The 13,956-nt window shown below is 38.1% G+C and overlaps 1 protein-coding gene across 1 annotated transcript in view; it reads right to left on the minus strand.

The window, feature by feature from the left end:
* GAB1 (GRB2 associated binding protein 1) overlaps positions 1-13,956 on the minus strand; it is a 122,940-nt gene that overhangs the window by 27,378 nt on the left and 81,606 nt on the right. Inside the window, exon 2 of the mRNA XM_029950943.1 lies at positions 8,666-8,960. Coding sequence (XP_029806803.1) covers positions 8,666-8,960 — 295 coding nt within the window. The remainder of the gene's footprint in view (positions 1-8,665; positions 8,961-13,956) is intronic.

Genomic DNA, 13,956 nt, shown 5'->3' on the forward strand with positions numbered 1-13,956 from the left:
TGTTTGGAGTTAAGTAATTTAAAAACAAATTGTAAACCTAGAGATGAAATTCCACGTTAATCACTGAAACACCAAGTAAATTTTCAAGAGCCCAGAAGAAAAAATTCTCTGTTAATGTGGTTAGGAATACAAGGTTATAAATCCAGAAAAAGGTAAATACTCATTTATGAATAAACAAATTCATTTACTGTTTATGTTAAAACAGAAAAGTCTGGCTTCAAACCAAGATTGTTTTTAATAATAAAACATTATCTGAAAGACAAAATCGTGGTAAAGGATTTAATATGTTCAACCAAAAAAAAAAAATCAAATGGAGTTCATACGGCCTGTTAATTCACCAGGAAGGAGCTACATGTCAGCTCTAGCTTCCCTAGACACTACAGGATAAGTCCACATGCTTTTGACATATCCTTATGTATTCAACTTTAATATCTGTATATGCACCACAGCAAAATTTATGTAGTTTATGTTTTATAACTGTTCTTCCTAGGCATAGAAGCTTGTATAATGGGCACTTGGGTGGCTCAGTTGGCTAAGCATCCGACTCTTGGTTTTGGCTCAAATTGTGATCTCAAGGCTTCATGGGATCGAGCCCTGAATTGGGCTCTATGTCATACTGGAAGAGATTAAGGCAAGGGACACTCCCAAATCTTCAAGATCCATTCAACTGCATGTGCAGTTTGGAATTTGCTCCTGAAGCATTACATCAGCCCTACTAGGTGCTAATTAAGTATGAGGACTTCTTTCACTTGGAGAATTTGGCCTGAGTAAATAGAAGTTGAGCTAATTTCTAACATTTTATCTTTGTTATGCTGCATGCAATGTCAAATCTTCATACAAGTTCATCTAAAAAAATCTAATGCTTTATGCCAGAAGTTAATTAGTTCTCTCTTATTTTTGAAAGACAAGAAAAGAAAATGGTCATAACAGAAAAATATTCTTTTGGGCATTAAAAAAAACATTAATGCCATAATCTCAGTGGGAACTTATAAATACCTCATTAGGTCTAATAGATGTTGATTACCAAGAGTGTATATAATGTATTCTGTGAAATGTTTTACTGTTTTGACTCAGTTGCAAATATATAAGATTTAGTTAAGAGGATTTTAAATCAGTGACTCGTTAAATCCTTGTGGATTGTTAAACATAAGAGAACTATGAAAAATATTTACCTGAAATATAAAAATATTCACAAAAAATATTTTCTGAAGAGCTTTAAGAAAAACATATGCAACTTCAAGGGGCGGGGAGCAGTCAGAAAGCAGTTACCATTTCCTACAGGCTGTATTCACAAACACATTTTACATACTCCTCCTTTATGTGCCATAGAGGTGTGGTAAAATTGCATGATTCTGTTCTGACCAAAACAAAATGAAACTCAACACTGGAAATATATCACTAAATAAAACAGTCTGAATCCTAATTTTCCACTGTAATTCCCAAGGAAGTTTTCCAGGTGGATGTTTTTATAGATACATTTTTCCTTGAATATTTTTTCTAAACTTGATAGCTACACACTAATTGAACAGAGTGATTCATCTTCAGTGAGAAGAATCACCCAGCCAGGCAATCCTGTATCTGACCTTGTTTTATTAACATAATGGAACCATCTCATTTTTAACCTTTCATTTCTTCCACCTGTGAATGACTAAAGTTTTTCATCCTCTTTAGAGATGTAAGGTTCTCTCAATTTTTGGGAAAAAATAAAAGACTGGGACTCAAAGGTTCCTTTTTTAAAAATATATAATATCTTGTTCACAATATGGGAAAGCTTGCATTTACTTCTAAGAAGCAAGAACTAGAGAGAACTTCCACTCTGTTCACTAGCAAGCTCATGAAAGAAAAGACCTTTAGATAGCCATGAAAGGCAAGCCCAACCATTCCAAATAAGATGGCATATAAAGAACTTAAAAAGAAAAAAAGAACTGGGGTGACTGGGTGGCTCAGTCAGTTAACTGGCATTCGACTCTGGCTCAGGTCATGATCTCGCATTCATGGGTTCAAGCCCCATGTCAGGCTCTGTGCTAATAGCTCAGAGTCTGGAGCCTGCTTCAGATTCTCTGTCTCCCTCTCTCTCTACCCCTCCTCTCTCACACTGTCTCTCAAAAAAATAAAACATTAAAAAAAAAAAAAGGAACGGGAACACTGCTCTGCTACTTTGGCGCAGATAAAGCACTCTCTTCAAAGTTTTAGTCTTTGGGTCTATTTTAATAATATTAATTTAACTTATATACTCCGCTCTGCATATTTTAATGCAAGCATTGCAGTGTGTCTAAGTGTTCTCATTTCTGACCAAAATTAACCAACTGGTCTGAAAAACTTCTGTTCCACTTTATAAAGACACATGATTTGCCCCATTTTACCCGATAAGTAGTTGGGCAGATCCTGTTTGTTGTTTTCTGCCTCACCTGGGTTTCTAACCTACTGCTCCTTCTAAGTAATGTTGGTATCAAGTTTCTGAGAACTAAATATCAGCTTAGGGTTTGCTTATGTGTGTAAAATTATTTCCTGTGTCTTAATTCAAAAGACATAAAGAGTATAATTAACATCCATTAAAGGCCTAATAAGCTGTGGAGCAAATTCTTAACTAAATTTTACTTAGAAAGCTAATAAGCACTGGTAAGGTAAGCTTCAACCAGCTCTCAGTGACGAAAAGTAAATTATTATGTGAGGAGAACCATAAATAATACATTGGTCCACATAATCCCTAGCTTAATGCACAGTTTTATCCAAGTTGGAACCATAATGCCCTGGTGTTACTGTCCCTCACAGAAGTTGGGGTACCCAGGGAATGCCTCTAAACAATCAAAATTATATATGTAACTTATATATATTATAATAACAATAATATATAATTTTTATATATTGCGTTATATATATAATACAAACATTCTTGGAGATTTTTAAAGTAAACTGTTAGGAAGTGCTGAAAATGTCTTAATTCTTAATCCAGAGGTGTCAGGTCATCAGAATCATTGTGGGGATTTTAAAGATCCAGGTGCTGGAGCCCCATCTCAGGAGATTCCATGAATCAATATCTCAAGAGCAGTAACTTGAAAATGTGTAAGAAAACAAAACAAAAACAGAATAAACTCTAGCTGTCTGGTCCTCAGGAAAATGCAGTTAAAACCACAATGAAGGGCACCTTGCATTAACCAGTTGGTTAATCGGTCACCTCTTGATCTCCACTCAGGTCATGATATCAGGGTAGTGAGATGGAGTCCCCCACCCTTCGTTAGGCTCTGTGCTCAGTGTGGAACCCGCTTAAGATTCTGCCTTTCTCCCTCTCTCTCTCTCTGCCCCTCCCGTGCTTGCATGCTCTCTCTCAAAAATAAAAATAAATAATAAAACTACAATGAGACACCACTACATATTCATTAGGATGGCTAAAATGAATGACAATACCAAATGTTGGTGAGAATGTAGCATAACTGGAGTCTCCTACACTGCTGGTAGGAAACCAACTAGTACATATCCAATGATGTAGCAATTTCACCCATGGCTATATACCCACATGAACGAAGGGTTCCTGGCCAATGAAAGATATGTGTAACAATGGCTCACAGTAGCTTTACTGGTACCAAAACAGAAATAACCTAAATATCTATCAACATTCAAACAGATCCTTAATTTGTAATATATTCATACGATGGAACGCTACACAAGATGAAGAACTCCCACTACTACATGGATGACTCTTACAGACTTCTATGGAAAAAAGTCAAATTCAATGGTTTTACTTAGATAAAGTTCAGATATAGGCAAAACTAATCTATGGTTATAAAAGGAAAATAAAAATTTTTTTCTGGGTTTTTACTGGGAAGGATGAAAAAACCTTCTGGGGGCTGGAAGTGTTCTATTTTTTTTTTTTTTAAATCTGAGTGACAGTTACACAGATTTCTGTTTCTATACAGAGGTATAGATGGATGTATACAACTAGACTGCACTGTATACTTAAGATCTGTACCTTTGACAGTAGTCATACCTGAATAAAAAATAAATAAAAATAAATTTAGCAGTTCTCTAATTAAGAACTGTTTTTACAGGAAAGGGAGCATATGTATATTCTTATGTTAGTTTATCTACTCTTCTAAAGAGAAGAATATCAAACAGAGAATATTTTTAAGCCACTATTATCTGGGCATTTTGAGAAAAGCAGCTCAACTGATAAGAGGCAATTTTCTAATCTTGCACCCTGAAATTAGACCAGGAGCCTTTGCGCCAAGTTAGTTAGCTGTTTAGAGCCCTTAGGCTGTGTTTCCTGGCACTTGTTAGGCAGATTTAACAGCTTCCACCTTGGTGTAGAAACAAAAATAAATCTGCACATTTCCAAGAAAAACAAAAGAAATTAGTCTCTACCCTCAAATCTGCTAAATAAAAGCATTCATAGGAACCACACACAGTTCAATGAGCTAGAATTTAAAAACAGATTCAGCTTGCCAGCATTCTGAGTATTCAATAATAGCAGTGGTCACCTGGGGCAGCGGAAATAACATGGTAACGATATTTTGAGAGGTTCCTGGAACCAAAACACAGGTCAGATTTTTCCCCTTTCCTTTTGTTTTCAGCAAAAAGTAGTTATTCTCATAGGGACTGGGGATAGTTATTTTCTCAGACTGTAATATCCAAGCATAGGATATTTCTTCCCACATCTTGCCTGACACAAGTATAGGGAAAAGTGGTTTCATGTCATTAGTTCTAAACCAAGAGTGGAGCATGCTCAGCTTTGAAATGGGAAGAGCACAGAGCTCAGGGGACAATTTCTAGGTAAAAACAAAACCACCTATTATTTACTGACTGGTGGTGAGATCTACTTGGAAGCAAGAGAACATAAAGCAAGTGGTAAAGTAAATGGAAGAACAAAGACAAATTTTGATATTTACTTTGTCATATAAAATTGTATGAGTGTGATCACAAAGGATAATAGCAGTTCTTTGCTGTTTGAATTTGATACAAATCTTTAAATGTGTGGACTTTTTTAAAGGCATCTAGCAAAGTCAGCTATTATAAATGAATAAAGAAATACAGTGGTTAACTTTGAAGTATTTTGCAGTTTTGCTTCTATACATGAAAAATCAAGATGATAGAATAAAATATTTTTGTGGCTGCTAGATACTGCACAACAAAGGACTGTTCATCTTTCACTGATATAGGACTAATTTATACACAGCTTCATGATTTATGAGAAGCTCAAATCTTCAACATCATCGTAAGACATTTCTAACTGTGGCTATTTGGGAAAAAGCCAGTATGAACTTGCAAAAAATTCTGTATTACAGAATTTAGAAAACAAATGTAGTTGCATTTAAATATAGTTTGTGAACTATATTTCGGCAAACCGAAATCCTTAGTGGCTTGTTTTAATGAATAAAAGTGATTTATGATTAGCACAGCTGTTCATGGTAACCAACTCATTATACAGGTCAAATTTGATTAACAATACTGTTAATTTTCTTACACCCTCCCTTTTTATTGATATTGTGAAGATAAAACATTCACAAATTCAGAGTTTCATTCAAGACAAATGTATTTTAATCTGTTTTAAAAGCATTTGGAGTCTGACTCCCTCCATATATTAATAAATTTATAAAATAAAAAACAGACATTGTGACTATGACTACAAACACACCACCACTAAGTACAAAATAAAGTTCTTGGTATGTTATCAGCTAGTCACAGAGCCATTTAGAACTACCTACGCTTTTCATGAACTTCTTAAAACTAAATTAACTGCTATCTATGCTTATTTATTTTTTCTTTATCAGGACACTTATCTACCAATATTATAATTCCTAGATTATTTGTCTCTATTAGACTGACTATAATCTCTATGAAGGCAAGAACTGTATTAACACAGTCCCATATTTTCATACTTTGATATATGTATATAATTATACTTTAATATATACCAAAGCATGATTATACTATATACTTTTTTTTCAACACACATTACATATCTTGCACTCATCAACTATAATGAATTATTATTTTGGGTATGATCCCCACTAGATGCCCAGTTCCACGTCTATAATGTTTACCATTTGTCTCCCTAACTAGTCACAAATATCCACAGCCTAGTCGAGTGCTGGCAAACTCAATAATTTGGTAAATTAATGGATCAATTTTCTAAAACAGATAACACTTTCCTTCTTCCCAGAGATGACTGGGTGTTCATCAAACTTCCAGATGATGAGAGTCATTCTAAGATGGACAAATGGACCAGACTCCATGCCTTGAAACTTGCAAAGTTTAATCTCAGATACTTGTGCATTTGAAATTCTTATTTTGGGAATTCTCAATTGTACCTACCCCTGAATGACTTCCAAAACTTAGACATATCCCTTGACTGAAGATGTATCTACTCTAGGAGGGTATCTCATTTCCTTTGGTAATATATTTAGAATTATACAGAAAACAAAGAGAGATGGAAGACCCCCACTACTTAGCCTTTCAGATCAACTGAATCTACACAGGCAACAGATGAGGACAGAAGTCTACTTTGATGTCTCAAAAAACAAAATCTAACTTGAAATGGATGTCATCAACAGAAAAGTATACAAGGACTTAAATTATTTTAACTGAAAATCCATCACATAATGAAATTAATGTGGTATCTTAATCCAAAAGTTATCATTACTGAGTGATCACTAAATAGCTGTTAGAGAGCTATCTATCTCTTTTATAACTTTAAAATCCTCTATTGCACTCAAATATAGACCAGATAAGCAAGAAGAATGGAAAGGAGTCTAACTGGAGTTAGAAGTCATACCTCCATGCCCCCTTAAAATGTTAACATATTTATTAATAACTTCGCTAAAACCACTGTAGCCTTAATTCCACAGGTGAATCAATTTCTTGAGGCTTTTAATCATTAGAACTCTGCAGAAAAGCTCTAGCTCATCAGCCACCTCCTGTCCAAACTGGATACCTCCTTGCCCATTTCAGTGCAGCTCCATCAGGATTCTGGATTCTCTCACCAAGGGGTTTCCCCACCCCACTGGGCCAATCCCAGCCCTGGAAGACTCCTCCTTGTGGACTGCTGACTGGCCAGAGAGGAAGCAGCATGCTGACCTGAGCTAATTAGAGATGACTACTGTTTCACTTTAATTCAAAACTTGAATGTTGTTTGATGCAATTTTTCCAGCCCTCACTGAACCTCCAACACTCCTAAATATAGATATTTGGAAATGCACACTGTAAATGGGAGTAAACCATGAAGAGGCAAAGGTCAAAGACCTGATTTTTGGCTTTACAGACCGAAATTTGTATGGGGGTCCTCTAGATATGTATTTGCTGTAAAAGGAACAGAACTAGAGAAGTGGACAGGGAATAAGTGATCAGGACAGCTATATAAGCACCTGAAGGGGAATTATGTTTGTAAAATTCTTTAAATATTTATTTTTGAGAGAGAGAGAAAGAGAGACAGAGAGAGAGAGAGAGAGAGAGAGAGAGAGAGAGAGAGCATGTGCAAGAGTGGGGGAGGGGCAGAGAGACAGCGAGACACAATCTGAAACAGGCTCCAGGCTCAGTGCTGTCAGCAGAGGGCCCAACATGGGGCTCAAAATCACAAACTGTGAGATCATAACCTTAGCTGAGGTCAGCGCTTATGGACTGAGCCACCCAGGTGCCCCCACTTTCTCTATGAGACCTTTACTCAGTCAGTTCTCCCCAGGACAGACACTCCAAATTTCAGTGCCTGAAGCAATCCCGCACCCCCCTCCCCCCACCTTATTATTCATAGTCCCCTGCTCCAGTCAAGTATGATTCTGTTCTACCTTGGGTCCTTGCTCTCCCTTGCCCCTAAGCCTAGATGGTTCTACATCCCTTTTTACATTTATGTAGAAATACTACTTCCTTCAAAAACCTACAATTTACCTGAGAAGCTTTCCTTCACTACCTCTTATCCAAACCTTGAGACTCTTCTTTCACCATGCTCATTTTAGGATGTTTGTGCTAAGTAAATTCATTTGTTACTTTATCATCATGTTTTGCAATCCTCTTGACTATTTCATAATTTCATAATCCAATGTAGTTTTTTAAATTTTTTAAATGTTTATTTTTGAGAGAGAGAGAGAGAGAGAGAGAGAGAGAGAGGAAAGGAAAGGAATAGGGGCAGAGAAAGAGAGAGACACAGAATCTCAAACAGGCTCCAGGCTCTGAGCTGCCAGCACAGAGCCCGACGCGGGGGTTGAAACCATGAACAGTAAGATTATGACCTGAGCCAAAGTCAGACACTTAACCGGTTAAGCCACCCAGGTGTCCCATAATCCAATATAAGTTTTAAAATAACATCAAAATCATTGAGTCACCTAAAAATGCTGTTTTTAAAATAGATGACGATAGTCATCAGTAGTGCTATAAAGTTCAACTTAATATTTATATAGAAACTCAAGAAATGCTCTTAAGTATGTCTTCTTTTCACTTTCTTCTTCAAGACATTTTAGATCCTCCCCCACACAGTTAAGTCTCTCTTTCTAAAACCTATAAAAAGCTTCTCCCCAAAATGATTAGAGCATTAGTGCTTTTTCCAAATGGTGTTAGCTATTATAAAAAAGTAAAATAAAATAGTATATTGTGTAACTGAAATAACAAATAATTTTATAATAGTTCTAAAAATGCAGTAATAAAGGAGAACTCAGGTTGAATAATAAATCCTTGAGCTTACCCTCCTCTGTAGGATTAAACCCACAGATGTCACAAATGCAACGAACCCACTTATTCATCTCTTCTTCACTGTCTGCTACCAAGTAGAAAATTCGGTCAATGGTGTTGATATCAAAAATGTAGCTGTTTTCAAACTCTTTTTTGTTAAATGTCAATCCAGCATCAACTTGCTGACATAAATTTAAATCAATAATACGGATAGGCTTCTTGGCATGATCGTTTTTGTAATATTCCAAGACATCTGGATCTCCAGTTAAGCGACCACTGCGTAACACAAACCATCTCCTCTTCCAGGCCTAGGGATGAAACAAAAATATTCACCTAGTATTAATTTGAGAGAAAATTTTTAAGGAGATACACATTTATCGATGTACATTTTACAAATGAATTGGTGAGAGAAGGTCACATACATGTTTTCTTTGTTCCCATGGAATAATATACCACTCCAGCAAAGTTTACTGGTGCCTCCATTAACTTAAAAATGTGTCTATATATACAAAGTTATTATTTTCTATTTGATCTTCTAATAGAACATTAGAAGATATGGATTGATATTAAATGATATTACATAATTGAACATCAAGTCAATAAAATGAGGAAGACTAAGTTTTTACCAAATATAAAAAAGCAGTGGTGAAAACTCCATCTGCCCCATCTATTGAACTGAGAAGGACATTAACTCTCATCTGCAAGAGTGGAAGGAGAAAATACGGACTCCAGAAAGAAGACAACCTCAAAGATATCTGAGTGAGTGAGTGCGAACTGGGGAGATCGGAAAACGGGCCAGTGTGAGACAGGCAGGGGAGGTGGGAGTCCCAACCCAACATGGGGCAAGTGCGCTGAGCCAGAGAGACAAAGGGAAGAGACAGAGAAACTGAACACGCTCATAGTACTGTCTTTGGGGAAGAGATAAAGAATGTTTAACCGCGCTTGGAGAGAGAAACTCTCTCTCCATATATAACTGCTGGGTAGTCCAAATCCCGAACCCAGATGGCGCAAGGGAAAGAACAGCTTCCAGCCCTGCGCCATCTTGGTGGGGAGTCAGTGGCCGAGGCTGCAGTGGCGCCAAGGGCGCTCACGTCAACCTCGATTTTGGGAGTGGGGGCACGCACCTCATTTCCACGGCGCATCTCACACCCAGCATTGGACACAAGAATCCCAAATCCTGGGTGCCAACAGGGAAAAAATAGCCCCACCCCTACATGTTCCCGGCAGGGAGTTGGCAGTGGTGGAGGCCTGGGCGCCAGGGGCACTCACTTCAACCTCGGTTTTGGGAGTGGGAGCACGCACCTCATTTCCATGGTGCATCTCACCCCCAGCATTGGCCACGCGAATCCCAAATCCTGGGTGCCAACAGGGAAAAAACAGCCCCCACCTCTATGCGATCCCAGCAGGAGTTGGCAGTGGTGGAGGCCTGGGCGCCAGGAGCACTCACTTCAACCTCGGTTTTGGGAGTGGGAGTACGCACCTCATTTCCATGGCGAATCTCACCCCCAGCATTGGCCACGCAAATCCCAAATCCCGGGTGCCAACAGGGAAAAAATAGCCCCCACCTCTACACGATCCCAGCAGGGAGTTGGCGGTGGTGGAGGCCTGGGCACACGCTCAGAATGCAGGAGCTCCCAGCTCATTTCCGGCAGCATCCAGCGCCTCAGGCAGCAGCAGCACGAATCCTAGCTGGCGCCAAGAGAAACTCATCCCTCCCCCAACTTGATTGCTATCCCGACTGGGGGCTGAGAATCCATAGCAGTGTCTGTAAGGGTGTGCACTTCATCTCCTGCTGTGCACCTCGCCTCAGGCAGCACACCTCACCTCAGGCAGGGGCAGCCAAAATCCCTGCCTGAGCCAAGATAAACTGATCCCTCACCCTAAGAAGCCAGCCACCAAAGCAAATACATCTCACCTGTGGTAGCATAAAAGTGCATGGACTAGAACTTTGAACCTAGGTGGGCCTGGAAAATACAACTTGGCTCAACTAACACACAAGGAGATCAGACTCCTTAGAGTGGCCTACAGTGCGTAGTTCCAGCAGAGCTTGGTGAGCCGCCATTCTATTCTCTGCAGACACCAATGCAGAGCCTCTGAGAGCAGCCTCCTAGACCTACCACACCAAACCACAACTATCCACTAAGGGGAGCTACTGCTTTTTTTTTTTCTTTAATTTTTTTTTCCTCATTTTTTTGGTTCTTTTTTTTGTACTTATTTTTTATTACTATTCCTTTTTTACTTGAATTTTTAAATATTTTTACTCCTTATTTTCCTTTCTCCTTTCTCCCTTTTCGTACCTTCTTGCAATCCAGATATATTCTCCTGTATCTCATCCTTACTTCTCCCCTCAACTGGACTACACTTTTAGACTGTCCAAGGTCCTTTGTTGTCACTGATCTGCTTTACTTTTTTTATTCTCATCTTTTCATCTCCTTCCTCTCCATTTTCGTTCTCTTCTTTCCCCCTGTTAATGTGTTTGTTTGTTTGATTTGTCTGTGTGTTTGTGTGCTTCAGTTCTCTCCGTGTTTGTCTGTCTGTTTTCCTTCTTAGATTACACCAAGAAAAAAGCCAAAGTGTGCATGATGGCAAGTCCCAAATATTGCTGAGCAGGGAAATAAAATATTCAAAGGCACAACAAGAGAAACTGAGAGACACCATGAAAACAATATTTCCTAAAATGAAAGTAAATAAACCTCCTTTAACAGAGCAATATTAACAGGTGCAGAGTGCACAACGGGCTTTTTAAAGCTGACAAGAGACAGAAAACTACCAAAAATGACAAAACGAAGGAACTCTCCCCTGAAGAACCTCCAGGAAGAAGTCACAGCCACAGACTACTCAAGGATCTAGACAACATAACGGATCAAGAATTTAAAAACCTTGTCATAAAATTAATCGCTGGGGTTGAAAAAAGCATCAAAGAAGCAACTGAGACAATGACTAGGGACTTTCAAAATAGGTGTGATGAGTTTTTAAAAAAGGCTATAAATGAGGTGAATAACAAAATGGAGGCAGTCACCTCAAGAATTGACGAGGCAGAGAGATGAATAGGTGAATAAGAAGATATAGTTATATCATAAGAGGAAGCAGAACACAAGAGAGAGAAATTGATCCAGGGACAGGAAAGGAGAATTCGAGACCTGAGTGATATAATCAAATGGAACAACATCCATATCATAGGAATTAGAAGAGGAAAAAAGAGAGAAAGGTCCTGAAGGGATACTAGACCAATTTATAACTGAGAATGTCCCAAAACTGGGAAAAGAAATAGATATTCAAATTCAACAGGCACAAAGAACCCCCTTAAGATGTAATTTGAATCGACCTTCGGCATGAAATATCATAGTGAAACTGGCAAAATATAAAGATAAAGAGAGAATCCTGAAAGCATCTAGTAAGAAAAGGGCCCTCACATACAAAGGGAAACCTATCAGAGTGGTTACAGACCTATCTAATGAAACTTGGCAGGCCAGGAAGGAATGGCAAGAAATCTTCAATGTGATGAACAGAAAAAACATACAGCCAAGAATCCTTTATCCAGCAAGCCTGTCATTCAAAATAGAAGGAGGGATAAAAGTGTTCCCAAATGAACAAAAATTGAGAGAATTTATGACCACCAAACCTGCCGTACAAGAAATCCTAAGATGGACTCTCTGAGGGAAATGTTGCAAAGAATACAAGGTGCCAGAGACACCACTATAAACATGAATTCTAGGGAGGACATAATGACTCTAAACCCACATTTTTGACTAATAACACTGAATGTAAACGGACTGAATACTCCAACCAAATGACACAGGGTGGCAGAATGGATAAAAAACAAAACCCATTTATTTGCTGTCTAAAACAGACTCCTTGTAGACCTGAAGACACCTTCAGGTTGAAAGAAAGGGATGGAGAAATATCTATCATGTGACTGGAGACCAAAAGAAAGCCAGAGTAGCCATATTTATATCAGACAAACTGGACTTTAAAGTAAAGGCAGTAACAAGAAATGAAGAAGGACATTATGTAATAATTACATGGTCTCTAGAGCTAACAATTATAAACATCTAAGCAGCAAATTCGAGAGCACCCAAATACATAAAACAATTAATCACAGACAGAAATAATCTTACAGGTAAGAATGCTAATTGCAGGGGGCTTTAATACTCCACTGACAGCAATGGATAGATCAACCAGATAGAAAATCACTAAAGAAACAATGGACCTGAACGACACATTGTAACAGTTGGAACTGATAGATATATTTAGAACTCTGCATCCTGAACAGAGGAAATTCACCTTCTTTTCGAGTGCACATGGCATATTCTCCAAGGTAGATCACATACTGGGGCATAAAGCAGCCTTCCATAAGTATAAACGAATAGAGATCATACCATGCACACTTTCAGATCACAATGCTATGAAACATGAAATGAACCACAGGAAAAAGTCTGGAAAACTTCCAAAAATGTGGAGGTTAAAAACCACCCTACTAAAGGATGATTGGGTTAATCAGGCAATTTGAGAAGAAATTTAAAAATATATGGAAACCAATGAAAACAAAAATACAACAATGCAAACTCTCTGGGACACAGCAAAGGCAGTCCTAGGAGGAAAGTATATTGCAATCCTGCCCAATCTCAACAAACTAGAAAAGGCGCAAATTCAAAATTTAACAGAGCACCTACTGGAACTAGAAGGGAAGCAGCAAGAGAACCCCAAACCCTGCAGAAGAAAAGAAATAGTAAGGATCAGGGCAGAAATAAACTATATAGAATCCAAAAGAACAGTCGAGCAGATCAATGAAACCAAGAGTTGGTTCTTTGAAAAAATAAACAAAATCGATAAACCTCTAGCCAGGCTCCTCAGAAAGAAAAGAGCAAGCACCTAGATAGACAAAATCATGAATGAAAAAGGATCTATTACAACCAATCCCTTAGAAATACAAGCAATCATCAGAGATTGCTATGAAAAATTATATGCCAACAGCCTGGACTACCTAGAAGAAATGGACAAATTCCTAAATGCACATGCACTGCCAAAATTCAAATGGGAAGAGATAGAAAGCATGAATAGACCGATAACTAGTGAAGAAATCGAATCTGTTATCAAAAATCTCCCAACGAATAAGAGCCCAGGGCCAGATGGCTTCCCAGGGGAATTCTACCAGACATTTAAAACAGAGCTCATACCCATTCTTCTCAAACTATTCCAAAAAATAGAAATAGAAGGAAAACTTCCAAACTCATTCTAGGAAGCCAGCATCACCTTGATACCCAAACCAGACAGAGACCCAGCCAAAAAAGAGAACTACAGACC

Source organism: Suricata suricatta, chromosome 1, assembly GCF_006229205.1.
Source record: "Suricata suricatta isolate VVHF042 chromosome 1, meerkat_22Aug2017_6uvM2_HiC, whole genome shotgun sequence".
In the NCBI taxonomy this organism is placed as follows: domain Eukaryota; kingdom Metazoa; phylum Chordata; class Mammalia; order Carnivora; family Herpestidae; genus Suricata; species Suricata suricatta.